The sequence below is a fragment of the Artemia franciscana genome, chromosome 8, assembly GCF_032884065.1.
Source record: "Artemia franciscana chromosome 8, ASM3288406v1, whole genome shotgun sequence".
In the NCBI taxonomy this organism is placed as follows: domain Eukaryota; kingdom Metazoa; phylum Arthropoda; class Branchiopoda; order Anostraca; family Artemiidae; genus Artemia; species Artemia franciscana.
In genome coordinates this window covers 33,100,890-33,128,596 of record NC_088870.1, presented here as the reverse complement: position 1 = coordinate 33,128,596, position 27,707 = coordinate 33,100,890, and the positions used below count along the sequence as shown (strand labels likewise).

At 34.3% G+C, this 27,707-nt stretch overlaps 1 protein-coding gene across 2 annotated transcripts in view; it reads right to left on the bottom strand.

Moving 5' to 3' along the window:
- LOC136030317 (arginine/serine-rich protein PNISR-like) overlaps positions 1-27,560 on the bottom strand; it is a 51,732-nt gene extending 24,172 nt beyond the window's left edge. Inside the window, exons 1-10 of one of the 2 annotated variants that reach the window (XM_065709212.1) lie at positions 27,370-27,560; positions 21,197-21,379; positions 18,909-19,033; positions 17,291-17,516; positions 14,562-14,767; positions 11,456-11,605; positions 10,647-10,749; positions 8,479-8,535; positions 2,639-2,745; positions 693-879 (exon numbers count right to left, since the gene is read on the bottom strand). In XM_065709212.1, the coding sequence (XP_065565284.1) occupies positions 693-879; positions 2,639-2,745; positions 8,479-8,535; positions 10,647-10,749; positions 11,456-11,605; positions 14,562-14,767; positions 17,291-17,516; positions 18,909-19,033; positions 21,197-21,379; positions 27,370-27,451 (1,426 nt within the window). In that variant the 5' untranslated portion in view covers positions 27,452-27,560. The remainder of the gene's footprint in view (positions 1-692; positions 880-2,638; positions 2,746-8,478; positions 8,536-10,646; positions 10,750-11,455; positions 11,606-14,561; positions 14,768-17,290; positions 17,517-18,908; positions 19,034-21,196; positions 21,380-27,369) is intronic. The other variant, XM_065709213.1, reaches the window with a different exon arrangement.
- Between the last annotated feature and the right edge of the window lie 147 nt (positions 27,561-27,707).

The following is a 27,707-nucleotide window of genomic DNA, read 5'->3' as shown; positions in this document are numbered from 1 at the left end:
ATTGGTCAATTTTATGATAATCTGCCCTTTAGACATTAGCACCCATTGGCTACTCCATCCCCAGCTATGTTTCTTGGACTTCATAGGGGGATCAGAGGTTGGAATAAAGGTAAAGGTAAAGGATACGGCATTAGACTTTACAGTCCGTACCGGCGGTGCTGATCTCCGTTTCTTGGCCCTTCAGCCAGGAAGTACAATGGGGGGTTGGGGGCCAGCCATCCTGTGCTTTCACACACCCTTCCTGTTTACCTTCCCCAGAGTTCTCCAGGTACCCATTTAGAGCTGGGTCGACTCTGGCTAAGCTTACAGAGTCACGCCACTGACCCCCGTCCCAAACTGAAGAATTGGGTACACTGGGATTCGAACCCGCGTCCTCTCAGACAAGGGATCCCGAATCCAGCGCACCACTACTTGATCAGGAATAATCCTGATCAATACACAGCCTCGCTATTTTAAACTAGGGAAAGTTTTGCCTTGATTGTTAAAGAGTTGTTTTTTAATCCTAAAAATTTTTGTGTAATAGCAGTTTTGTAACAAGAGCTGAAATTGATGGAGCGACGAACTGGTATTATTTGGTCCCCCACTGAATAGGAAGCTTGCTTTTAAGGCATATAAATTTTTACACCGTTGTTTTAAAAATACCCATTGTGACACTGGATGCAAGAGCTAGTTGTGTGGTAAGTTCGCCTTACCATGGTGGTTTGACTGCACCTGCCTTTCGTTTCCTCTTTCCTCTTCACTACTTTCTTCTTCCGCTGAACTCTCCTGACCAAGAAATTTTCTTTCCAGGTGGGCAGTTCTTTGTTCCAATTCCCTATTCTGGCGTTCTATTTCTAGTTCCTTCGTAGCAAAACTTGACTTGTACCTCTGGATTCGATGCTGAAATCATAAAATAATCAAAATAGCTCAGTTCAAACCCCATAAAATAGGCATGTTTCAACCATTCAAAAAACAAATAGTTACTAACAATTGTTAGTGAAATTCTCTGATACAAGTTCTGTTTTATATCCTTGATTACAATTGAAAGCCCCATTTAAAATTTCCTCCCCCATTAAAAATAATTTGTGCTTATGAATAATTGTGTTCCAACAATCTAACAGAAAATCGCTACTAGCAATCAGGACAGAGGAAAAAAGGCCTAATAACTGATTGTTTGAGACACGACTCCATTTCTACAAAGCAACTTTACCCTTTGTTCGGATTTACTGTTCTATCACTTTCAATTTTCTAAAATGTTGCATTTGAGATATACACATTGCTAAGGCAACATACATTCTCTTGTTGGTTTTATTATGCTCTTTATTTGATCTTCTCTCTTCTCATACTCCGTATACTCCTGGAGAGGAAGGCTCTCAGAGATAGTTCGAAATATCAGCACTGTATTCTGCTTGATCTCCGTCATTAGTTGTAACGATCCCAATTTTTTCTTTATCAAGTTTCAATGATTCAATGACGAAGGATTCCAGAAAATACCATCTCTCCCCCAACTATTTGTCAATCTAGATTGCAGATAAACGTGTTGAAGCTACTTCCAGCTCCAGGCGCTACAGGTAGATAGATAGATAGATTATTCACACGAAAGCCCAATTGGACCACACAAAACATAAAATGAAAAGATACTTAACACTGATTATTTAAGAAATATGCATACCAAATTTCGCAAGGTTTGATCAAAATAAATATTACTTTAAAAAGAAAATCAATAAACAACAATTGAGGATTGCCAGATTGACATATCTGCTAGAAATCTAGAAAAGAAACAGTATTATTGAGATTACACTTCGAAAAGTTAATTTAGTGCTAGATTACGTGAGCCTGGTACTAGATAACCTTTAAGAAGTTTACATTCAAATTTAGAACCACTCTAATTTATTTATGTTTTATACTATTTAGTAGCCTAGAAAAAACATTCAACAAAAGCTGGCAGCTTCACTAACTTCAGTGGAACATCTCTTCGCTATTTCACAGTCCATGTATTTAAAATTCGTTTCGATTCGTATCTGCGATTGTCATCAAGCTACAGACCATTGATCACCATATAAAAAACAAAAAGAAGCAGAATAAAAGGACTGAAATAATGGTGTTGCTCCGTAGCATAATTACAATGATCACAGGGATCATCGTTGGCACCCCCAAACGGCCAACTTTTAAAGACTGTTGTATCTATGTTCTTGCCATCGGGGATATCGCACTCTAAACCTCAACTTCTACCATTGTCACGCCTCCTTTTGACAGGAATGAAGCCTCTCCGGGTACAATGTTTGCGGGGACACCCCCCTCATAGTGAAAGTCTAAACATCGAATTTAAAGAAGAACAGAAAACATTTGAATTCAAGAAGAATGGCATTTGTTTTTCCTTTGACAATAACCAAATCTATTAACATTTGTAAAAAAAAAAAAAAAAAAAAAAAAAAAAAAAAAAAAAAAAAAAAAAAAAAAAAAAAAAAAAAAAAAAAAAAAAAAACAGAGTAAAAGGAACCCAACGGTAGGTTTTAAGCAATTTCTTATAAGCATGTTTAGGTAAGGTTAAAAAATAAAAAATAAAAATAAGGTGAAAACTGATCCCAAAATCTTTTTATTGTCGCTTTTCGTAGTCATTAGTCATTTAAGAGTTGAGCACCTTTTGAACAAAACTTACTTTAATTTTATCATCATCATCATCACTGCTTTCCAAGTGGCTTTCTTTCTGCACACCGATTTCTTCATCACTTTCTTCTGAGTCAGAGTTGTCATACAGCCCCAGACCTACGGAAAAATCAGAAGAAAAATGAATAGCTCACTCGGCCTTATTAGAATAATCAAGCTAGAAAATCAATCAGCCCAACTTTGACCGAACACTCTATTTAAAGCTTTTACAGACTTTTAACAAGCCAGTTAATGCTTAAAATTCCACGCAATTTTCTAAAGTTATAACTACAAAAACCTAATGTAAAAAGTATATTTCTGTATAATTCAAAGCGTAAATCAGTCGAGAGTTCTTGAAGTTGTTCAATGGACCAGGATCAGAGCTCTTCTTAGAGTTAGTAGTGCCGCGGCAAAAATCGATCAGAGCCCCCTCCCCGATTCAAATATAAGCAAAAAAGCCAAATCAAAGTGAAAAATTCGGTCAAAGTGGGCAGTCCCCCAGCCGCCCCCTAACTATGGTGCCCAGGGCAGCTTACCCAGTTGCCCCCTCCCAGGAACGACTCTGACTAGGATGCAACCGCTTTTGATTGTGTGTGCAATCAGCCATAGGTTGTTGCCTGATGAAGACTGTTGAAGAATCAGGCACAGGTTTTGAAAATGTATAATTTTCTCATAATACTTTTTATCTCTTTATTCAAACATATTTTTTGGCTCCTAAAGTTGGGTTTCGTTGAAACCTCACGGTAATGCTTTTAATAGTACTGAAATTAAGCTAACGTTGATTTTGGGTTTAGAATCGGTGGATACTGCATAAACAATTAAGATTCATTTCAAACCTGAAGCGTGATTTAGCCAAAATCGAAGTTCGATTTATTTAAAATATCTCAAGGCTCAGCTAAATAGGACTTCAATCCAAATCACTAGTCATATAGTAAGAAACTGAAAGATTAACAAGAAAACTAAAAAAACAAAAAAACTGATAAATGAACATAAATTTACTATCGAAGAGTTTTCCAAAATTATAAGAGCAAAAAAGCATCTACTTGGTAAGGTACGTTCTTGAATAATGAACCGGGAATTTAAGATAATATTACATCCAAATAAGTCAAAAATAGTCAAACCTATCATACTAAAAAGAAACTGATTGCTTACAATCCTCAAAATTACGACAATTCACAATATGAATAGGCCTTGCCCCAGTAGCCTCTAAAATGGGTATGTGAATATCCTGACAAGTCGTGTTCTTACCTTTTCCCTCAAGACCGAATGGCACAATGTTCCGGTCTAATGCACGAGTTTCTAGCTTTACACTTGTAACACTTCCACGTGGAAATCATTTAAACTTTTAGTTCAAGCTCACTGTAGCACGATTTAAATGGTGGGAATAGATATAGGCTGTACCTTTGTGGCTAAATCCATCAACTACGTTTATCATCTCCGGCAGAGTATCGACCTCTCCGTTAATGATGAAACTTGAACGATCTCAAAACTAAACCAAAGAGACCAGCATCATTGACCAGTTTTTCAACCCAAGTTCCCTACATGATTGTCGATCACTTACAATATTATCTGACGTTCCTGTTATTCTTCATGAAAAGTTTCTTACGCATTATGTTATCTGAGCACAGGCCATTAAAATTTTGGGATAATGTTCATCATAGCCAGAGTCAATCTTAACCATGTTAATGGTCATTTCGAATAGAACACACAAGGTATAATTATTCTGACGTATCATTTTCACAAATTGATTCAAAGTATTCCCAGCCAAGACAAAGTTTAGCAAAAACTGGTAGAAACACATATATCAAGCAACATAACTCTCAAATTTATTCTTTTAATTACAGGTGGTACTAGGGAAAATTTTATCTAGCTAAATAATATGAATAATGGAGTGATTATGTCAAATATGCACTCGCAGTGAATTAGCATACAATAAAATCAGATGAAAACCACAAAATACTTAGCTCAGATATAAAAAAAGAGTAAACAACAAAGAAAAATTTGAGAACAACACGATTAAGAACGGTCAAAGTCAAACATAAGCTTGCTTTTTTTTTTTATAAAAATGAAGGTCCTACCTTTGGTTACAGATATCTGTGAGAACTTATTTTTCAAGTTAAAACATATCAATTTTGAAATGCAACAATTTAATTTTATTCTATGAAAATATGAGTATTAAAACAGAGCCAAGTGTAAACCCCACAAACAAAAGAGCCCATGAAGCGGATATAATCGTGACTCAAATAACATAAGTCTTAAACATCCTGTTTGGATGTTTGTTAAACATCCTGTCTTAAAATGGACAATAGTACTTGGTATCCATGCTACAGTTTGACAGTATACAGATGGAGTAGTGCTATGTTTTTCCTTGAAAATTCTGTCTTTTATATCAACTGGCTGAAATACTATGGATCTCAATCAAGCTGCTTTCAATGACACTTCGAATACTTGAACCCCTTGAAGATCTTCAAAACATGATATTGTGTTTGAGGGATCAAAATTATCAATATTATACTGAACAACCTAACCTAACCTGAAATACTATGGATCTCAATCAAGCTGCTTTCAATGACAATTTGGATATGAGAACCCCTTGAAGGTCTTCTGAACATGATATTGTGCTTCAGGGACCGTAAGTTATCAATATTATACTGAACAGCCTAACCTAACCTGAAATACTATGGATCTCAATCAAGCTGCTTTCAATGACACTTTGAATACTTGAACCCCTTGAAGATCTTCAAAACATGATATTGTGTTTGAGGGATCAAAATTATCAATATTATACTGAACAACCTAACCTAACCTGAAATACTATGGATCTCAATCAAGCTGCTTTCAATGACACATTCAATATGAGAACCCCTTGAAGTTCTTCAAAACATGATATTGTGTCTGAGGGATCGAAGTTATCAATATTATAGTGAACAACCTAGCCTAACCTGAAATACTATGGATCTCAATCAAGCTGCTTTCAATGACACTTTGAATATGAGAACCCCTTGAAGGTCTTCAAAACATGGTATTGTGCTTCAGGGACCGTAAGTTATCAATATTATTCTGAACAGCCTAACCTAACCTGAAATACTATGGATCTCAATCAAGCTGCTTTCAATGACAATTTGGATATGAGAACCCCTTGAAGGTCTTCTAAACATGATATTGTGCTTCAGGGACCGTAAGTTATCAATATTATACTGAACAGCCTAACCTAACCTGAAATACTATGGATCTCAATCAAGCTGCTTTCAATGACACTTTGAATACTTGAACCCCTTGAAGGTCTTCAAAACATGATATTGTGTTTCAGGGATATTATGTTATCAATATTAAACTGAACAACCCAACCTAACCTAACCTGAAATACTATGGATCTCAATCAAGCTGCTTTCAATGACACTTTGAATATGAGAATCCCTTGAAGGTGTTCAAAACATGATATTGTGCTTCAGGGACCGTAAGTTATCAATATTATTCTGAACAGCCTAACCTAACCTGAAATACTATGGATCTCAATCAAGCTGCTTTCAATGACAGTTTGAATATGAGAACCCCTTGAAGGTCTTCAAAACATGATATTGTGCTTCAGGGATCGTAAGTTATCAATATTATACTGAACAACCTAACCTAACCTGAAATACTATGGATCTCAATCAAGCTGCTTTCAATGACAATTTGGATATGAGAACCCCTTGAAGGTCTTCTGAACATGATATTGTGCTTCAGGGACCGTAAGTTATCAATATTATTCTGAACAGCCTAACCTAACCTGAAATACTATGGATCTCAATCAAGCTGCTTTCAATGACACTTTGAATACTTGAACCCCTTGAACATCTTCAAAACATGATATTGTGTTTGAGGGATCAAAATTATCAATATTATACTGAACAACCTAACCTAACCTGAAATAATATGGATCTCAATCAAGCTGCTTTCAATGACAGTTTGAATATGAGAACCCCTTGAAGGTCTTCAAAACATGATATTGTGTTTCAGGGATCGTAAGTTATCAATATTAAACAGAACAACCCAACCTAACCTAACCTGAAATAATATGGATCTCAATCAAGCTGCTTTCAATGACACTTTGAATATGAGAATCCCTTGAAGGTGTTCAAAACATGATATTGTGTTTCAGGGATCGTAAGTTATCAATATTAAACAGAACAACCCAACCTAACCTAACGTGAAATAATATGGATCTCAATCAAGCTGCTTTCAATGACACTTTGAATATGAGAATCCCTTGAAGGTGTTCAAAACATGATATTGTGTTTCAGGGATCGTAAGTTATCAATATTAAACAGAACAACCCAACCTAACCTAACCTGAAATACTATGGATCTCAATCAAGCTGCTTTCAATGACAGTTTGAATATGAGAACCCCTTGAAGGTCTTCAAAACATGATATTGTGTTTCAGGGATCGTAAGTTATCAATATTATACTGAACAACCTAACCTAACCTGAAATACTATGGATCTCAATCAAGCTGCTTTCAATGACACTTTGAATATGAGAATCCCTTGAAGGTGTTCAAAACATGATATTGTGTTTCAGGGATCGTAAGTTATCAATATTAAACAGAACAACCCAACCTAACCTAACCTGAAATAATATGGATCTCAATCAAGCTGCTTTCAATGACAGTTTGAATATGAGAATCCCTTGAAGGTGTTCAAAACATGATATTGTGTTTCAGGGATCGTAAGTTATCAATATTAAACAGAACAACCTAACCTAACCTGAAATAATATGGATCTCAATCAAGCTGCTTTCAATGACAGTTTGAATATGAGAATCCCTTGAAGGTGTTCAAAACATGATATTGTGTTTCAGGGATCGTAAGTTATCAATATTAAACAGAACAACCCAACCTAACCTAACCTGAAATAATATGGATCTCAATCAAGCTGCTTTCAATGACAGTTTGAATATTAGAATCCCTTGAAGGTGTTCAAAACATGATATTGTGTTTCAGGGATCGTAAGTTATCAATATTAAACTGAACAACCCAACCTAACCTAACCTGAAATAATATGGATCTCAATCAAGCTGCTTTCAATGACACTTTGAATATGAGAATCCCTTGAAGGTGTTCAAAACATGATATTGTGTTTCAGGGATCGTAAGTTATCAATATTAAACTGAACAACCCAACCTAACCTAACCTGAAATAATATGGATCTCAATCAAGCTGCTTTCAATGACAGTTTGAATATGAGAACCCCTTGAAGGTCTTCAAAACATGATATTGTGTTTCAGGGATCGTAAGTTATCAATATTAAACTGAACAACCTAACCTAACCTGAAATAATATGGATCTCAATCAAGCTGCTTTCAATGACACTTTGAATATGAGAATCCCTTGAAGGTCTTCAAAACATGATATTGTGTTTCAGGGATCGTAAGTTATCAATATTATACTGAACAAATTTGACAGCATAATCTCTTGCTATCTCAAAGAAAATTGACGATGAGCAAATATGAAAACTAGTTGGTAACATGCAGATAAGGTTTAAGTAAAAATGCTCTTGTACTGATGATGAAATAAGAACATTTCATTAAAACCATGCCTTTGTAAAAAAAAAAAAATCAGCCTTTCAAATAGTTGAAATTACGCTCAACATTACCACTGTGAAATACACATAAAGTATTTCAACTATTTATAAAATTAAATGAGTAATTCGATTGTACCTGACGAAATTTTTACACAGGAAAATTTTAAAGTAAAGTTTTTTTAAGGATTTTCACTAGCAAATCTTTTTTTTTACAGATCTTTTTGTGTTTTTACAGCATTCACCATTTATTATGATTTAATAACTCAATAAGAAAAACGAGCGACACTTACCAAGTTTTCCAGATAGAGACTGCAAGGCCTGTCCCTTGACTAAGGCTGAATTGGAGGCTTAAAAAAACAATCAATTTAATCTCTTACGTAATTCAGATGTAGAACTTGCAGAAGAAGTTCATCGGCTGAAAAAACTCAAAAAGAGTAGCATTTTCCTGCAAATTCTAAAATTTTTAAAGAAATACCTATTTTAGAAAAAAAAAGAAAATTATCACCTATTTTATCACGCTAAACAGGAATGAAATTTCCTCAAAACATTTTTGACCCTGAACAGAACTGGAACTTACTTTTCAAATGGTTGAAAGTTTTGAAGAAACAGCGAAACTTGTCTGACTTTAACCTTATTACCCAGTAGGTGGCAATTGCAATTCTATGGATTGCATCCAAAAATTCCATTTCATTCAGTTTACGATCGAAATGCGCGAACTTTTTCATTTTGAGGAAATGCCATTTACTTTACATTCAAATACGGGCGAAAAATTTTGTAATCAGCTCCAAGTTTTTCTTTATAAAAAGTTTCACATTACTAGTTTCCTTTTCTTATCAGTTTTTAAAAATTTTATTGGATAAAATACTCTATTTGTAACTTCAGATAAAAAAAAAGAAGCTTTTTCCAGGCTTTCATGCATAAACACTAAGTAGGCTATATGAACAGTACATTCAAATTGTAGGGATATGTTACAGAAATAACTTAATTAGCTTCAGATCTAACTTTTTACGTTACATTCAGAACGGAGAAATTACTAGAAGTAAAGTTATTATATTTTTTTTTCAATCTAGTTAATTTTACTTTTTAAATATTATTTGGTATACTGTAAATATTTCTCAATGTTCAGCTACAGGCAATTTACATTCCAACTAGCATAAAAAACTTTCAATTTTTGACTTGTCACAAGGAATGCAGTTAAATGCGTTTTTTTGAACTCTTGGAATTTTCACACTCAGTTTTTACCATTAAGCATATGTCAGGTACTATTTATTTTCCGATTAGTCATAATTTCTCTTGTCCAAACCTTGGAATTCGTTGTTGGCTTAAACTCGTAGATATGAAAATGACCTTAGGAACAAAAAGATGCGTTCGGAGCTTTTAACAGTTTTGAAGTAATCTGAGCTCTCTTAGATTTTATAATACACTGAATATATCACTTTATAGAGTAGGAGCGACAAAACTGTGTCTTGCAAGCTTTATGCGCATTTTGGCCTTTGGATTCTCTATCCGATTTTATAGCCCCAAAAATATTAAACTTCGTAGGCCAGGAGTGGGCTAACCACGGCTTGCGAGCCATAGAGCCTTTCACACCTTCAATATGCAACTTGCGTAAAAAAAAAAACACTTACCGAACTCTTTTTTGCATCATAGTTAATACAAAAAATGCAAAAAAATAAAAAAATAAAAATTGGATAATAGTTATATTAAATTTTCATGCTTCTTATTATATTTTTAATGCTTTGTGCCTTTCAAACGTTAGACACGTCTTACGCAGTTCAAAAGAACTTTTTTTTTTTTAATAGATTGCTCAACTCATTGACAATTGTGGTCGCCTCCTTGCATTAAGTAGCCCTGCCACATAGAAAAAAGGAAACCAGCAACTGACAAATATAACGATTTCACTAAATAACAAAATGATTAAAATTTCGCATTAACCCATTTCTATAACCGGGGGAGGAGTGTCCCTCCCTAGAAAAAATTGTACAAAAAACGTTTTACGGATTTCAGACTTCCCTCCTACTTAGAAAAACTTCTAAGTTTTAAAAGTTTTTAAAACTGGGCACGTATGACAAAAAACTGAAAATTAATCCAATGACATTCCCAAGAAAAAGTACAGGTATATTTACAGGGAGAAGCCAGGAAGAAAACCCTTGAAGATTGTGTACACTGCTCAATAAAGCGATATAGTGGTCAAGTGACATGAGTGTACACACGCCAAGATAAGAGCAAAAAAAAGATAAGGCGCTAACATGAGCTGAATTTTGCCACTCTAGCCAAAAACTAACTAAGCCGAATATTCAAAGAGGACGTACTGGGAATCTGTAACTCAAGACAGTTATAAAGTGTTCCAAATATATTAAACAAAGAGAATTGTCTAGAACAATAAGAAACATATAATTCAAGATAAAACCTTTAAGAAAAGCATAGTTTTTTGACGATAGGCTACCATTGAAAATACCTTTCTTTTTAGCTCTACTCAGCTCTTCTTTCGCAACACTGTTGATTTCCACTGTGGTTACATCTAGTAGTACCTCCGTCATTATACGCTTCACTTTGATCAGCTGAAAGAAAATAAATGAAGAGTTCAATTTTAGGGTGTCTACTGATCTCATTAATATATGTCACTATTTTAGAAAGAAACAGAACTGGAGGGACTGTATAGTTTAACTTCTTCAACTTGACTCAGGATTTCATCTTTAAAACAAGGTATTCATAAAAATAAAGAGATTCGCCTTGGAAAAACTACGGTATTAGCAGCTGAATTAAAGCCCCCCCCCACCTTTTCTTTAGGGTCAATTTGGTCTGACGGCCCAAATTTTCATTTTTGATCCAAGTAAGAAGAGATCATAGAAAACTGTAAAACAATTGGAAGTATATTCAGTGAAAAAACTAGTTTTAGCCCGCAAATTTTCTTATGCCATGTACCCCCTTTTTAATAATCGGAACCAATTCATAAAACTTCTAAAACTCTCTCCATCGTCCATCTCTGGCACATCTATTTTCCTTTCTTCCATGGAGCTCTAAGGAGTTTTATTCCCATGATATCCTGAATAGAATGCCCTTGCAATGGTTCAGAATACACGCGAAAATAACTTCCAAACCAGCAAACTCACCCTTATTGTGTTTTTCTTTATATTATGGAAACTAGACTTTTTTTTAAAGGACAAAATAAAATAAAACAACAAAATGGGCTTAACTCATACAAAAAACATTGAGATTACTTTCACGCAGATAACCTACAATAAAAACAAGAAGAGAAAAACATACCATTTCCTGAAAAACTTCTTCTTTAGTCTTGAATATTGGTTCATGAAAATCTGGCTCCACCTTCAAAGCCTCTCTTTCTCTTTCAAGTTTGACTTTGAAAGGCTCCACTGGATTTTGCGGCTCTTCTGTATCACTTTCGCTATCACTCTCCTAAAATAAGAATTTAACTCTTAAAACTTCCTATAAATCATCAAACTGATCTTTAAAACGCTCCAAACACGACAAAAAGAAGCTTTTTCAACTGGAAGCTTCACATTTAAAGTGTTCCATCAAGAAACGAAAGCCATAAAAACAATAGAAAAAAACTTGCTAACTCACCATTCAGTATGTCATCAATTCAAACTACCAATTCAGCTTTTTGAAATGTCTATAACAAAGTCAGATACTTAATAACAGACTAAACCAACTGACCCACCATTCGGTGTTTCACCAATTAAAAACTAAACCACCAATTCAGCATTTCGAAATGTTTATAGCCAAGTTAGACACTTAATAGCAGACTGATTAAACTAACTCACCGTTCAGCATTTCACGAATTCAAACCACCAATTCAGTGTTTCAAATTGTTTATAACCAAGCTAGATACTTAATAACAGGCTGAACCACCTAACTCACCATTCAGCATTTTGCCAATTCAGCAATTCGAAATGACTATAAGCAAGTTAGATACTTAATAACAGACTGAACCAACTAACCAACCATTCAGCATTTCACCAATTCAAAACTAGACCACCAATTCAGCATTTTGAAATGTCTACAACCAAACTAGATACTTAATAGCAGACTGAAACCAACTAACCCACCATTCAGCATTTCGAAATGTCTAGAACCAAGTTAGATACTTAATAACAGACTGAATCAAATAACTCACCATTTCGCATTTCAACAATTCAAAACTAAACCACCTATTCAGCATTTCAAAATGTCTAGAACCAAGTTAGATACTTAACAACAGACTGAACCAACTTACCTACCATTTAGCATTTCATCAATTTAAAACTAAACCACCAATTCAGCATTTCGAAATATCTAGCAAAATTGTAATTTATCATTTTTGCACTCCTTAACTTATGGCCAGTCATCCCAGAAGTTTTAGCAGGAAGTTGGCCAAACGTGAAAATAAATTAACGGGGTCTTCTTATCTCATGGAGGCAATACTCAGGAGCCCTCAATCACAACTGTAATTACGTCAATTTGCATCATGGAAGGCAATTACAAAATCTCATGCTAATATTCTAATATGACCAATGCGTATGGACCATTCAAGAAGAACATGCAGTATCTATATATTTCTATCTTTTGTCTTCTATCTGGCAAATACATTTATTAACTAAACTCCGTCGGTTGACGACATCTGATATGCTACTAAATTTTATTTTTCTCATTCCTATAGTAATATACATGTATAGCATCTATTATTTACTATAAGGTAAGTTCTTAACGCAGTGGATTTAAATTAGTTTTTGAACTTAAAATGTTTCGACTCAGAAAAAAAAATCTAACATTAGGTGTAAAACCCTCAGTCTTTTTCCGACCTTTCCCCTCCTCTACAATTTTTTTTTTAACACAACGCCATTTTACTAAATTTGCCATCCTTTTTATCACAAAGAGGGACAGGTGAAACATCACAACATTTCGTGATAATTTGCGCTTTCATGGGTTTCCAAACACTTCTAAACACTCTTATGCTCATATGAAATACTAGGGACTTTTGATTGTTTACTGAAGGGCATCAAAAATCCCCGGGCTTGAAATTTATTTTAGTAAAAGTTCCATTGATTTATCCTTTGTTTGCCCAAAGTACCTTTTCTTGTTTTATACTGAAATGAATTTTAAATTTCAATCTAAATAAATTTCTATGAATATAAGCCAGTTCATCCCTGAACGAAAATTGGTTTCTTTCAAGCACCTCCAAAAATTGAATTTTTCAAATAAACAAACGTTAATGCGAAATATAGATTTTTAGCAGCCACACAAAAAGTAAAAAATAGATACCTCAAAACATCAATCAGATATCTTAAGGGGTAACAAAAGGACGAGACTTCTACCTCCACCCCCTTCGTTATGGCTAATTATGTATTGATCTGAAGACTCAATAGGAGCTAGGATGTTTTTGCATTAAAATGCACCCTTTGAGGCATCTGCCTCAAAAAAAAAAATTACTTAAAAAACAATCAGAGAACCTTACTGCAGAGGTTTCAAGCTCTTGCCTCCAAAATTAGAATTTTGTACTTTTTGCCAAAGAAAAATCATGGATGCGTGTTGTTTATTTTTTTCCCAGGGATGATCGTATTGAACCAAGGGTCCGTAAGCTCGGAAGAGGGCTCATTCAAATAGAATTAGAAGTTTAAGTGCCCTCGTGAGTAACCAATCAGATCAGAGGACAACTAGCCCCCTCCCCATGCCCACTTTCCCCCCAAGACATCCGAATGAAATTTTGAGATAGGCATTTGATTCGTCATAATTGAAAAGTCAAATAAATATGTCAGGGGAGAGAGAGGCTGGATGCCCCGATCACTTTTGACTCTTAAAAAGCAGGCAAAAACTTTGATTTCCAATCGAATGAGCTCTCTCCAAAGTTTAAATGACCAGTTCTTCCATAAGAACCATATATGTAAACGACGGGCAACTTGCATTACTTACAGCCCTTGCCCCAGGGGCTGAAAGGGGGTATTTCTACCTCGGAGGCATAATAATTTGACCTTTGGACTATTTTGAACAAAATGACTATCGCAAAAATTTGATCAGATACATTTGGGGAAAAGAGCGGGGGGGGGGGAATAGGCTGGTCACTCTCTGATCCATTCTGACTCTTAAAAGGGCAATAGAACTTCCAATTCCCAATTGAATGAGTCCCTCCAAATTTTGTAGGACCATCACTTACATATGAAGTGCCTGTGGTAAGAAATATAAATATATAAATAGTAATACATTGAAGCTTTATGACCCTTTACTATAGACAATGTAGGAGCGTTACTATTTTGCTTACTCAGGAAAAACACTAACTGTCAATATAATCTGCCCATAAAAATGTGGCAAAGAAAATGATATTCTGCGTCATAAAACTTGAATCTTGCCTTAAGGAGCTAATTGAATATGAACTTACAAATTTACTTTTCCCTGGGATGAATACTAGACCCTTTTCTTCTGCTTCTTTTTTTCTCGTGTCTTCTTCTTTTTCTTTCTGTTTTCGGAGATTTTCCAATTGCTGTAACTTTTGAAGCTTTATCTGCTCCTTTTTTATCTTTTCCTGTTCCATTTTTTCCAATCCTTCACGCAACCAAGCAGGAAGTTGCTTCCTCTTTACTGCATCTGTAAAAATAAATAAATATAGAAATGAAAAAAAATGATGATTGCAGCTTCAATAGCTGCTATACAGCTCATGCAAGTTGTACAGCATGTGGTAGAAAAACAGCAGTTCGATCCAACTTTCTTCACAATCTTAATCAACCAGTGTCAATCAAATAGCATAAAAGCGACTGAATAGGAATCGAAAGTTATCCGATTAAATCAACTCTAGCGGGATATTACAATCCCAGATATACCGTTTCCCACTGTTTCCTCTGCAATAATGGTGAGCGTCACGTTTACAATTGATTGCTCGTTTAAGCGGCATGTAGAAAATATTATATATAAAGGCCACTAATCACTCCAGAGTTAAAACAAAAATGCTCAGGTTGAGCATCTCGGATCGCCAGCTTCTCCTAGGGTATACAAACGTCATTGGTCTATCTTCGAGCATAGTTGCCCCGTTGGGGGTCCCCAAACTCAAAACACTACTTCATCTCAGCAGAACTAGAAGATGTTCAAAACGCGCTACTAAAATAATGCTCGGACCCTTCTTCAGCAACTACGAAAGCGCCCTTGAGTTTTTGAATTAGCCCAATGTATTCCCTCAAAGACATGGTTTAATAGTGAAATTGGGAAAAGCACTATTAGCAAACGAGAAGCAATAATCTATTCTATCACCATCTGTACTGATCAGCAGAATTACTAGGCATCATAATAAACTTCAACCCGTTAAGTGTCGAACCGACAGATTTGTAAACTCCTTTGCGTCATATTTTGAAAGTATTAACAAGTGACTTTTTTTTACATTGTAAAAATAGCATAACTTGGCGTTCATTTTTGAGTTCTATGATAATTATTTAAATAAACAAATACGAATTATGCTGCTAGAGTTAAGCTTTTTTCGACTTTTGAATTAAACTTGGTAACAATGGACTTTCTGTGGCTCTACGGATTTTAATATGGCTTTGGAGTCAGAAAATTAAAGATACCTGCGCTAATCCCCCTAGAATGCTTTCATTTTCAATCTCAACTTTCATAAAACCACTTACGCTTCCTTCTAGGCACTATCCTCAAACTGAACATTTTTATAATATTTCGCAGTTCACCAAATTTGATACATATTATTTATATTTGCAAAACTGTGGGATTATTTCTTAAATTAATAAAGCCGAAAAAATTAAAAATATTAACAATATCCTTGAATTTACCAGAGTAAAAAGATTCAACTCCCGAACATTCAATACGTTAATATGAAACAGGGTTACAATCCTGATAGATTATAGAAAAAAAAAAACATTGTTTAACATTTAAACAGGCACTTTTTTTTTTTTAAATCCAGCAAGAAAAAGTGATTATTAAAAAAAAAAACAGACAGAAGTCAAAGCGTCATGACGACCTAAAGCCTTAGATGCGTGACATTCTTAATGATAAATCAGCTAATAAATTAGAAAAAAAATGAAGAAAAAAACAAACAAAAAACAAACTATTTAACTTCTGATGACAGAAAAATGAAATAAAAAAAGAAGAAAAATACTGTTGGTAAAAAGTGTCCACTAAAGGTCCAAAAATGTCATACAGACACCGAGACCACTTGAAGTATTAAATTTACAGTTTTAATTTGTAATGAAGTCAGATTTTGTTCATTTTTAATGGTTCCGATGCAAAAGCTTTCATTACTACAAGGGCATAAACTCTGAGGCCTTAATTTTTAATGACTCCAGTTTCAGCAGTAGGCTAAAACTTGCACCAACTCCATAGCCCTGGCTTTTAGTCTCACCCTACCTTCATAGATAAGATTCATATCAGTTTCTTATGATTCTTGGTCTTAGCTGGAGCCGGCTGTGAAAAAGAAAAATCTCCAAGCCATAAATGAATACAAATACATTTACCCATAAAAAGGTTAAAAATAATAACCCCGTTTGTCAAAATTTATAAATGCTGCCTGTCACATAAAAGCAACAATCTTTTTTTATTGTGCATGAGAAAAAGATGGGACAAAATAAGGAAGAGATTTAAAGACTGCTTTTAATGAGTAGGAAAATAAAAAAAATTCGTTTTTATATAAGTAAGAAACGTATTTCCATCATTCATTCTTTTATGTATTTTAACTAAGATTACAATCTTACGAGTTATCGATAGATCTGGGCTGTTATAATACCTTTGCCAAACTCTAAGCTATTCATTTTTCAACTCCTAGTTGAGGTTCTCACTTGACACCTGAATTCCAGACGCCAGGTGAGGCTGGAAACGCCTGGTCCTGCTGCACGAACAATAAGAGCAACTTCTATTTCAGCCTTATATGGTATGTATCATCAACCGGATTCATGACCCTAAATTCTTTTATTTGCCTTAACAAAGTTTTAGAGGAAACTTAACAGAACCACTTAATTAAGACACACTAAGCAAAAAAGTTTCACAGTCACTTCATCTCTAATCAATGATCAGCGTAGCGACTGTACATCATCTGCAGTAAAATAAATTTATAATAATGAATCTATGCAATTAAGATCTTGTTCCAACATGCACCAAAAAAAGCACACAAACCTATCATAGGTATATCCTCCTGTTCAGCATCAAAATCGTCTTCTTTGTGACTGGATTCAGCTAAGAGGCTTTGTCTTTCTTGTTTCAGAAAAGCAAGTGGTTTGGCTGTGTTCCTAGGTGCTGGTGCAGGGGGCACATTCAAGCTCAGTAAACTTGGAACGTATAGAGCTGGCTGCGGCTGATGAGGTCTAAAATGGGGTACAGGCGCAGTCCAATATGCTGGAGACTAAAACAATGAACACAGTTTTTTTCAATTTTGTCTAAATATCAGCTAAATAACTAAAAAAAAGCTAAGAAGGAAAACAGAGAACGGGAGTTATTTTTTGATTTCAGGATAAATTTAGCTTTTAATTGTGTGCTTTTTGTTCTAGATTACAAGTGTGATATCTTTGCCCTCCAAAATGGAAAGGGATATCTAACCTATTTTCCAAAAATGAGTTGCATGAAAAAATTCTACAAGCAAATATTCATCCACTAGCAGCTTCCTCTCATTGCAAATAAATACAAGTTACCTGAATTAATATGTTAATCACTGTCTTTGTTAACGTAAAAAGAATAACTAAGAAGATGATTCTTTCAGCCTACAGTAGAGGGCTGTCCTAATCAACTTTGAATTATTTGGTGATTCCCATCCTTATCTCCAGTTACTTTTTTCTTCTCCCTTTTCTTTCTTTTTTTTTGCGAAGAATACAATTTTTGGTTTTTCTCTTTTGTGATAGAAGACACGGATCGATTTCCACCTCTCAGTCTACTTGTGTTAAAAGTTGTTGTTTTGTGCACTGTGTCTTTCAACAAAACCAGACTTTATAATGCTTCAAAAAGAAGCTTACTGCAGCTATGATATGCCTACAGTATATTCACTTAATTTAGATTTGAGGCATTATCTTTACTGACCTCAGCAACCTAGGTATAATTGTCTCTGTGAGCAAAAAAAGATGATGTTTGTTTAACACTGAATTTTTTTAAAGAAGCCTACAAGTTATAAATCAACTGACTCTTATCTTCATACTTAACTACTCGAGCAAATACAAAATATAAACAGCATTGACTAAAACCCATACCTCAGTCTGTATATATAACGATTCTAAAGAAACAATACGCAAGTGACAGACTATCAATTCTTTTTTCAAGTACAGAACAGTTGTTACGCATGGGAAGGGACCGCCCTGCCCCTATATAGGTCAAAATAATCTCCCCTAGGAAATTGAAAAGATGCCAAAACAAACCCTCTTTTGAAGTTTTGTACTCCCTCTTGGAACCATGCTACACCTATGTAGTATTGAATATCGCTATTTTTTACTAACGAGCTTAAGCACTATGGAGCTCATGTGCAACTATAGTGGTTTTTAGAGTAGATAAAGCATATAAGTATGTAATGTACATAATAGTTGAACATAAAATCACTTTCCAAATAAGCCTGCATATGGTTGCCAATCACTTTCTGTTTTCGCTTAATTTCACAATTAAGTACTTGATCTTAAATTCACAATTCTAGCCATAAGGAATATAAAGCCCTACCGTATTAGCTTGGTAGCTGAAAACAGCCCTGATGATAGGATTGACAATAACAGACAACAAAACTACATAGAAAGTTAACACAAACAAATTCGGTTGTTACCTGGGGTGGAGCTGGAGGTGGCACATGATGTACAGTTGAGCAGCCCGGTGCAGTCCAATGTTGATTAGGATGCCACACTTGTTGCTCATTCCTATTATCCCATTGCTGCCAGGGTTCTGGGGCTGCTGAAAACAAAAGAGATTTCCTAATTGTGCAAAAAAATAAATGAGTCCTGATACGTGTTAACTCTGATTCCAAGCTGTGTATGGGTTATTGAAACTTGCATTTAAAAGTTTTGAGAAAAAAATATATAAAATACTGATTTACCTAAAGATTGGCCATTTTTTTAAAAATGGGTTGAAAAATATATATTTAAATCCCTAGGTCTGATGTAAAAAGAAAAAGGAAAAAAAAAAAAAAATCTTACAGACCCCCCCCCAAAAAAAAAAACTGACTGAAAGCTTTTTTGATTGACTGAACTGTATATTCCTATGTCCTTGACCCAAGAGGACTTAAATACTCAAGTAAAAAATTGGAGAGAAAAAAATTATTGGCTTGCCAATTCAAGTTTCTTAGACAGTTTGAAACTTATGTTCACAGGTTCCTGGGCAAAGGGATCCTAATGTACAAAAAGAACATTTAGGCTGGAGACACAGCCACCCAAATTGGATTAAAAAATAAGCACAAGATTCTTTGATTTTTAATAAGGTTTGAATAAATATCTGACACTAAGAAAGGTTTAGGGGAAAAATCCTACTCTAATTGGGTGATGTCTATGCGAAGTTTTATCTATTCAATCATATCAATAACTTCATCTATTCACCAACAATAATATCTGTCATTATTTTTCCATCTAGTATGATTACTCATTTTAATTTCTGTTTGTTTCAAGTTTCATTTATTTATTTAGATTAATTCTCTACGTTTAAGTTTGACCTATTTTCTACTTTATTTCTGCTTATTTTAGGTTTTAATAATGTTCTTAAGTTGTTTTTGGAGGGCATATATATATATATATAAAAAAAAAAAAAAAAATCTCGAATAAATGATTGGCAATTTAAGAAGGATTCATTAGTCAACAAATTTTGAGACCAGGCACCTTTTTTGAGCAACAAATTGACCATTTTAATCAAAATTGTAGAAAATGCTTAGCACTATGCCAATTGCAGCAGCATCAAGTGCAAAGCCCAAGGAGCAATGCACCAAATTATACCAATAGCCCATTTTAAATCAAAAGCTTCATTAATTTATTTTAGTAGAAAAATGAGCACAAAGCCCTTTTCTGAGATCTTTAGATTTTAGTCAGGGTAATTAGAGAGCCCTAGGGCCCACATTCCATCCCATACCTCAACTTCATATTTATATATATTGCATCTCTTTCAATTGGTGAGTATCCAGAAATCAGAACATTCATGGCACCAAATAGTAAGTAAACAGCAACTCTTGTCACAAGAAATAGAGAGGGAATTGATTTTACCAGCTCTTGGTCCTTTTTGCTGCCTTAATTAAGTGATATTGTTATTGAAATTACTTTACTATTTTTAACAACTGAAACAGATATTCTTTTATCAATTTTATCTCTAACAAAAAAAAGGCCATTAAAAGAGTAGAGCTTCCTGCCATTATTTTACCGACTCTTTTTTTACCGCCTGGCTGAAACCACTGGGTAATGTGACGCCCCAACCTGAATCAAGTAGAAAAAAAAAACTTGCACCACCACAAAGTGTCAATTTCTACCATTTTGTTCTGCAGAACAAAATTTTGGTCAGGACAGATCCAAAATGGTATTGAACAAAGTCATAAACTATAGGTAGTGAGCAGACATCAGCTTCTCTCTTACTTTAGAAACACTAGTTTTTTGAGAATTGGAGCATCATGACGAAAAACAAAACAAAAACAGTTAAACTTGACCTAAAAGAGCAGGGGATTCAAAGGAACTCAAGTACCCCTAATATGACCCAAATTATCCTAACCGCTGTGAATATTAAAATTTCATGGGTAAATGTTTTGAACTGTAATTAGTAAATACAGCACTGACAATAAGCAGCAACTAATATCTCTTTCATTCTAAAATGCCTTCAGGTAAGCAGCAGTCAAGCTTTACTATAAAGAACATAGGGTGAATGAGTGCCAGCAGTGTCTCTCATGTTAATAACACTTTCTGCTAATTATAATTTTTAACAATGACCCTTTACTTTCATTTAAAAAAAAATTTTTTTTTTAGTTATCTAGTAAGGGATTAAAATAATTAAATGTCAATCAGTAAGAATCAACAACATTGATAAGTTACTTTTAATATATAGATCAGTACATTAGCCAATAACAAGTATAACTCTAAACAATAGTACCTTTGTGATGTACATCAAAGATAAGTGGATTTTCAATATCTTCTTCAATTTCCATAGTGTCCTCACTTCTGACCATAGGTGGCTGAGGGGGAGTTGGAAGCAATGGCTCTTTAACATTGTTGATAAAGCCTGTGCTGGTGTCTTTCATGGATATCCATTGTTGGGCAAGAGCTGCCCAGTCAACTAGAAAAGAGTAAACATGTTACAATAAGGATTGGTTCATCTTCTAAAAATATGTACTCACTTAGTTGAGGCTTATAACCAGTTTTACACTTAAAACCGTTAAAATATAAAAAGTGCTTTAAAGATTTTCACTTTATTTTTCTTCTTCTTGAGAAGCATTACTGTGAACAGTTTCATGCAAAGCTGTTTGACGAAATTATAAGATATATTTTTTTTTTTATTTGGCATAAGCATGGGAACAAGCATAGAAATGTACAGGCATTAGAAAAGCATGAGATTAACTTAAAGTATGATTTAGGCTCTGAATCCATTCCTGGAATTTTACTTCTCCAAAATCAACCAAATCCTAGAATAGCAAAGATTCCCCCCCCTTTTTTTAAATTGGCATTACTTTGCATAATGGTCCAACTGATGGTGGTATGGACCAACTGATGAGGGCTAAGGCTGTTTAAGAACAGAACAAAAAGACAAAAGATACTATTTGATTCTCCATTGAATGTTCTTTTGAAAATCTAAGTCACAGCAATTGCAATTTCATTCCATCCCCAAGACCCCCCACACGGGACCAGAAATAGTCCTAAGCCATACACAAAAGTTTTTTGACTTTCATTTCAAACTTGCTTTATTTGACGTCATGAAATAATCATTGATGAGAAAAAAGCACATTAAATGACGATGATCCCATAAAATCAGTAAACTTTTCTTCAAATGCCTAGGACTATATTTAGCCTAATTAATGGGGAATGGGACGTAATTATGGCATTTATTGGAATGAGCATTGAATACAGAATCAAGTCAGGGTGGCAAATGTGGTCCACCATTTGCATGGTTATTCTAAAAACGGAATGCATGATTATTACAATTTTGGAACACTATTCTCTACACAAATGGCACCAAAACCATGAATCTCAGAAAATAGAACATTACTCTCCAATTTCAACTAATCTCATTAGTTTTGCTAATCTCATGAAATTTTGATTTTGTGTGCATATAAATTGACTAGGTTTTTCTTGCTTATAGGTTTAGCCATCCATTGCTTGGAATGTTGTGAATATACAGACATAGGAACATATAAACAGAAGATAGAACATCTAAAAGGAAGTTCTTGGTTGAATAAGCAGAATTGCTCTACAGGAGTTATTTATGCCAGAGTAGGTAAGCTAATTCAAAATTTTAGCTTGTAATAACATTATAGGGGTAGATAATAAGGTAGGTAACCCCTCATTAATTCTGCTGATAATTTTATTTTTTCAAGTTTTATGTTTAATTAATTTCATTAATTTTTTTTTCCAAGTACTAGTATTAGGTTAATGCAGTGTTTCATTTAAGTCTTTTATGATAATTGCTGATCAAAGTTTGTGTTATTTGTACCTTTTGTTTATTTTATTGTACTGTGTTCATGGCTGTGTATTTGGCTTTAAAATACACTTATCTATCTATCTATCTACAGGACAGAAATCATTTTGAATGAAATGTTGGTATTCAAAATGAACACCAAGGTCACTGACATTTTCAACAGGTAAGATTGAATGTCCAGCAAGATGGTATTGGTAACTTTGTTCTACTTTGCCGAAGTAATGGATGACCCTACACTTATTTTCGTTGACAAACAATGAGTTAGCATTACACCAATTGTGCACTGCATCCAAGTCTTTTTGAAGCAACAAAGGTTCATCTGAATTTGTCAAGGAGCAGTAGAGCTTTACATCATCTGTAAAGATTTTAACTGTGGAATGGTGGACAACAAGAGGCAATTCATTGATGAAAAGGCAGAAAAGTACTGGACCAAGGCAACTACCTTGTGGAATGCCACTTAGAACTATCTCAGAAGAGGACAAAGCATCACCTACAATCACTTTCTGCGTCCTGCCTGTTAGATAATCACCAATCCAATTCAATGTTCTGGCACCAAGGTGATATACCTCACACTTTTGAAGTAAAAGCAGAATGAAAATTTTATCAAACGCCTTAGAAAAATCTATATAAATGCAATGAAACCTGAGACCTTCATCTGCCATCCTATAGAAGTCAGTAATTACTTCCAAAAGCTGTGTATAACATGAGCGTTTTTTTTTTTTTTTAAGGAAACAGTGTTGAGATGGATGCCAAAGAAGATTTGATTCAAAATAATTTTGTATTCTCTTGACAATTAGTTTTTCCACAACTCTGGAAAAAATTGAAGTGTTTGATATTGGTCTATAGTTTTTAAATTGTGTTTTTGTGCCACTTTTATACAGGGGTTTAATTATTGCTTTTTTCCATGCCAAAGGGCAAGTACCAGATGCCAAACACACTTATACAAATATGTCAGTGGTTCAGTGAGTACTGTTGCAAACTCTTGGATCATATGGTTTGAAAATCCATGAATGTCTGGTGATTTATTTGTTTTTTGATGCTTCTGGACCTCAAAAACTTGTTGATCATCAAAATCAGAATCATCAAAATCTATTGTGAAATTGGTAGAGAAAATAGGATCAATAGGAGTTTCACTGTGAGGTTGTGTAAAAACAGATGAGGAAAGTTTATTAAAATGTTTAGCTTTTTCATTATCATCATCTATATTTGTCTGTATTTCAGGGTCAGTGAATGAAGTTGAGGATGGGGACTGTGAAGTCTGGTTTTTTCTTATATATTTCCAAAACCTTTTTGGGCAACTTTGAGCAGATGCAATGATAGAAGATTCAAGTGCCTCATGATTTGACTGAAGAAGCCTAGTTGCTGTATTTCTTGCTCTTTTATATCTTATCCATGACTCAGTGCTTCTTATTTTAATATGCTCACACCACCAATAATTTTTTTTGCTAATAGCTTGTAGAATTTCTCGAGGAAGAGTTTGCCTATTTTTATAGAGCTGACTAAAAGCTATAGTTTGAATAAACTTGTTTTGACCCACTACCAAAGCTTCATGAATCAGCTCAAATACCTCATTAACATCATATTTATTTTCCCTCAACTGTTCTGTGATACATAGTGATAAAATGAAATTTCGGAAAGACTCATAATCACCTTTAGTGTAATTATATTTAAGGGTCTGTTTTTGAGGAGTGGAATCATCACTTGAAAATTTTAATGACAGTTTAAGAACAGTGTGATCACTTTTCCATAATGGAGGTAGAATTTCAATATTTCTAACATTGTCAGGAGATTTTGTTATTACCAAGTTAAGGACAGAAGGATCTGAATCATCCCAAAATCATGTAGGCTCCTGAATGTGTTGGCATAGGTACATATCCTGCAATTTTTGAAGGAAATGATTGATTAGAAAGCAAGGTTATTTGATTTTTCCAATCAATGGAAGGTAGGTTAAAACCACCCACAACTAATACCCTTGAACTAACTGTTGAAACATTGTGAAGATACTGCAATAAATTTGCATTATTATTTGGAGATAGCTCATTAACACTAGGACTTCTATACACTGCAACAGTTCTAATACTATTTGTAGACCTAGGAAATTTTACATCAACCACTAAATATTCATTAATACTCAGTGCTAAAGGATCATTTACTTCTGTGTACTTAAGCAACAAATGAACATAAAACAAAAATTCCATGTTTATAGTTAGTATTCACTAATAAAGTATAACCTTCAACCTGTTGAAAATATGCTTCTGGATGTGCACAATTCTTAGGCAAAGATTCAGTAACAACAACAACATGAGGCTTATGCACAGACATCAATGACTGTAATTCTTCAACTTTATTTGATAAAGTATCTGCATTGGTGTAGAGCACTAGGAAATTATTGTTCCATAACTGCTTCCCTAGGGATTTGCAAGCTATGTTCTCCTTGAAAAGAGCTTATCTTTACAAGTTTTAGATCACCCTTTCCATCTTTAATTTTCTAGCCTGATTCTCCTGCTGTCACTTTTTGGTTAAGTTCCTCTTTCAGAGCATTATACCTTTTCTTTTGAGCAAGTTCCAATTTTGTGTGACCATGAGAAAAGTTAAAAGTTGGGTATGAGGATTTTATGGTGTTCAGGTTACCACTCAAGAAGAAAGAAGCAGCATCACATTCTATGGGGCTATGGAAAAACAGTATGATCAGACAACATTTTCCATTATTTAGTCTTCCCAAACAAACTGTAAATGAACATTTGACTGGGCAATTCTGCAAAATTACTTGATTCAGGAGCTTTAAATCAACCTTATTTTGACTCTTCTTAGTACTACAGTTTGGATTCTCTTGAAGTCTAAATACAACTAATTTTTTTTGCTTCATGACCAAATCTTCTAGAATATCATTTGGATGTTTCTTTGCTTTTTATTTCATTTTCAATTTTTCACTAAGGTTATCAAAATGAACTTTGAGCAATGTAGTGGCATGCTTCTTTACATCCTCAACACAACATTTGGCAGATACCTCTTTTTCTATCTGTGTTAATTGATCATTTATTGGTTTTAGTAGTTTTTCAAATTTATCTTGAAGCTTAGTTTTGATTGTTGAAAATGAACATCTAATTTTGCTCTTACAAACCAAACTCCAACTTGCTCATTTCAATGCATTCAATGCACAAAAATGCATCACACATATTGAATGAAAGGGCAAAAGTATCATCCTTTAGCCCCATCTTACATGCTTTGCAGCAATCCAGATTTTTTCTTGGTGACTGTCTCTGATGTTTGCTGCTCATTTCTGTATTTAGTCAGACTACTACAGTGCTCTTTGAAAAATAAGATAACACTGCTCAGGGACAGAATTCAAGATATGTTAGAAGCATACTTTTGTTAAAATGCAATTTTTATTGTCAATATAAGTAGCACTAAACATAATCAAAAATGCTGAGATCATATCAAAAAAAAAAAACTTCATTCAATTACTTTTGAGCCAATGCTCCAAAGGTTTCAGAGATTAATTATTGCCTTGAAAATTCTGGATGTAGAAAGAAACTGTGGGAAGTGCAATACTCAAATCATCTATTCTCAGCAGCTTAAGGATTAAAAATCTAGTCAGTACAAGTATGGTCTCTTGATTGTTTGATATTGCTCTCTTCTGCACAGACTATCTCTGGAAGTACATGAAAAACAACTGAAACAATGTGTTCTATGGTGTTATAGAAATGTAGCTTTTGGCAAATGCAACTTTATAAGTTTGGAAAAAGAAGAAGTGTTTGGTTTGTTTTGATTATTTGGCTTGTTGGGAAATACCCATGGGGATAGAGAATATCTACTAGCTTTAAAATCCAGGTAATAAAAGTCAAATGCTAAGGGAAGCCACTTAAAATGACACTAAAGGATAAATATAAGCAGAAAACTGCAAATATAAGCAGAAATAAATGTTCTATCTCACAAATTTAGCCAATAATACTTTATTCAGTTTTCACACACCCAGGTACTGTTGCTGTTTATGTATTTTTAGGTTGCCCCATGGAGGAGGAAGGTCAACCAAAAATGGATGCACTTCTAGAATTAGCATTTCTAAGTGCTCTAAACTGTTTAGAGCACTTGGAACAAAACTAAAACTTTACTGCTCTTTGCATTAAATTGAAAAACTTGTTTTTAATATTTAGGCTAATTTCTCATCATTTTTAAATAATGCCAGACAATTTGGCTTCTCTCCTTAAAAATTCCTTCATGTAAAGTTCTTCTCACTTAAACTACTACACTCCCCCTCCAGCCAAATCCATTCTAGCTGAAAATTTCAGGTGAAATTTTTCTCAATGTAGCCTACTTTCATTTGAAAAAAAAACTTTGAGGGTCAGGCAAAGCTTGGATGAGATGACAGGATGTACAAAATTTTTAGACATTCTTACTAACTGATTAGGGGATGGTTGTGGAAAAGTATGCTAGATTTGTAATCAAAATGTGTAAGTTACAGTTACTCTGCATAGGCCTATAGGCTAATGAAATAAGAATTGTTTTAAAATGTTTCCTTCTCAATAGCCCATAGTGTAGTCCTTTATCAAAAGATATTTTATGAATTTAATGAGGTGAAAACAGTGTTACTCTAATGTTAAGCTTTTTCACTGCACAGCTTGGCTGATACCTACCTTGGTCATGTTGTAATCTTTTGCAAATATTTTCTTGGGCTTGCCAATCAACCCATGAATGATTACTGTCTTGCTGCCACATCTTTCTTTATACCAAAGATCCTCCTAAACTAGAAACATTTAAAACTTCCTATTCTTTATCTATTTTCTAACTCTTTCTTATTGCTTCATCTTTTCTTCTCAAAGTCAGGCAAGATTTAAAGCCCCGTTTTCAGCTGATCCCACATCCAACAAGGATTTGACGCTTGTTGGGCAGATTATCGTTTTTAATGATTGTTTGGGTCTTTCAGAAATAATGTTTGACCGTAGTATAAATCGCCTCCATCCGATGTTAGGTC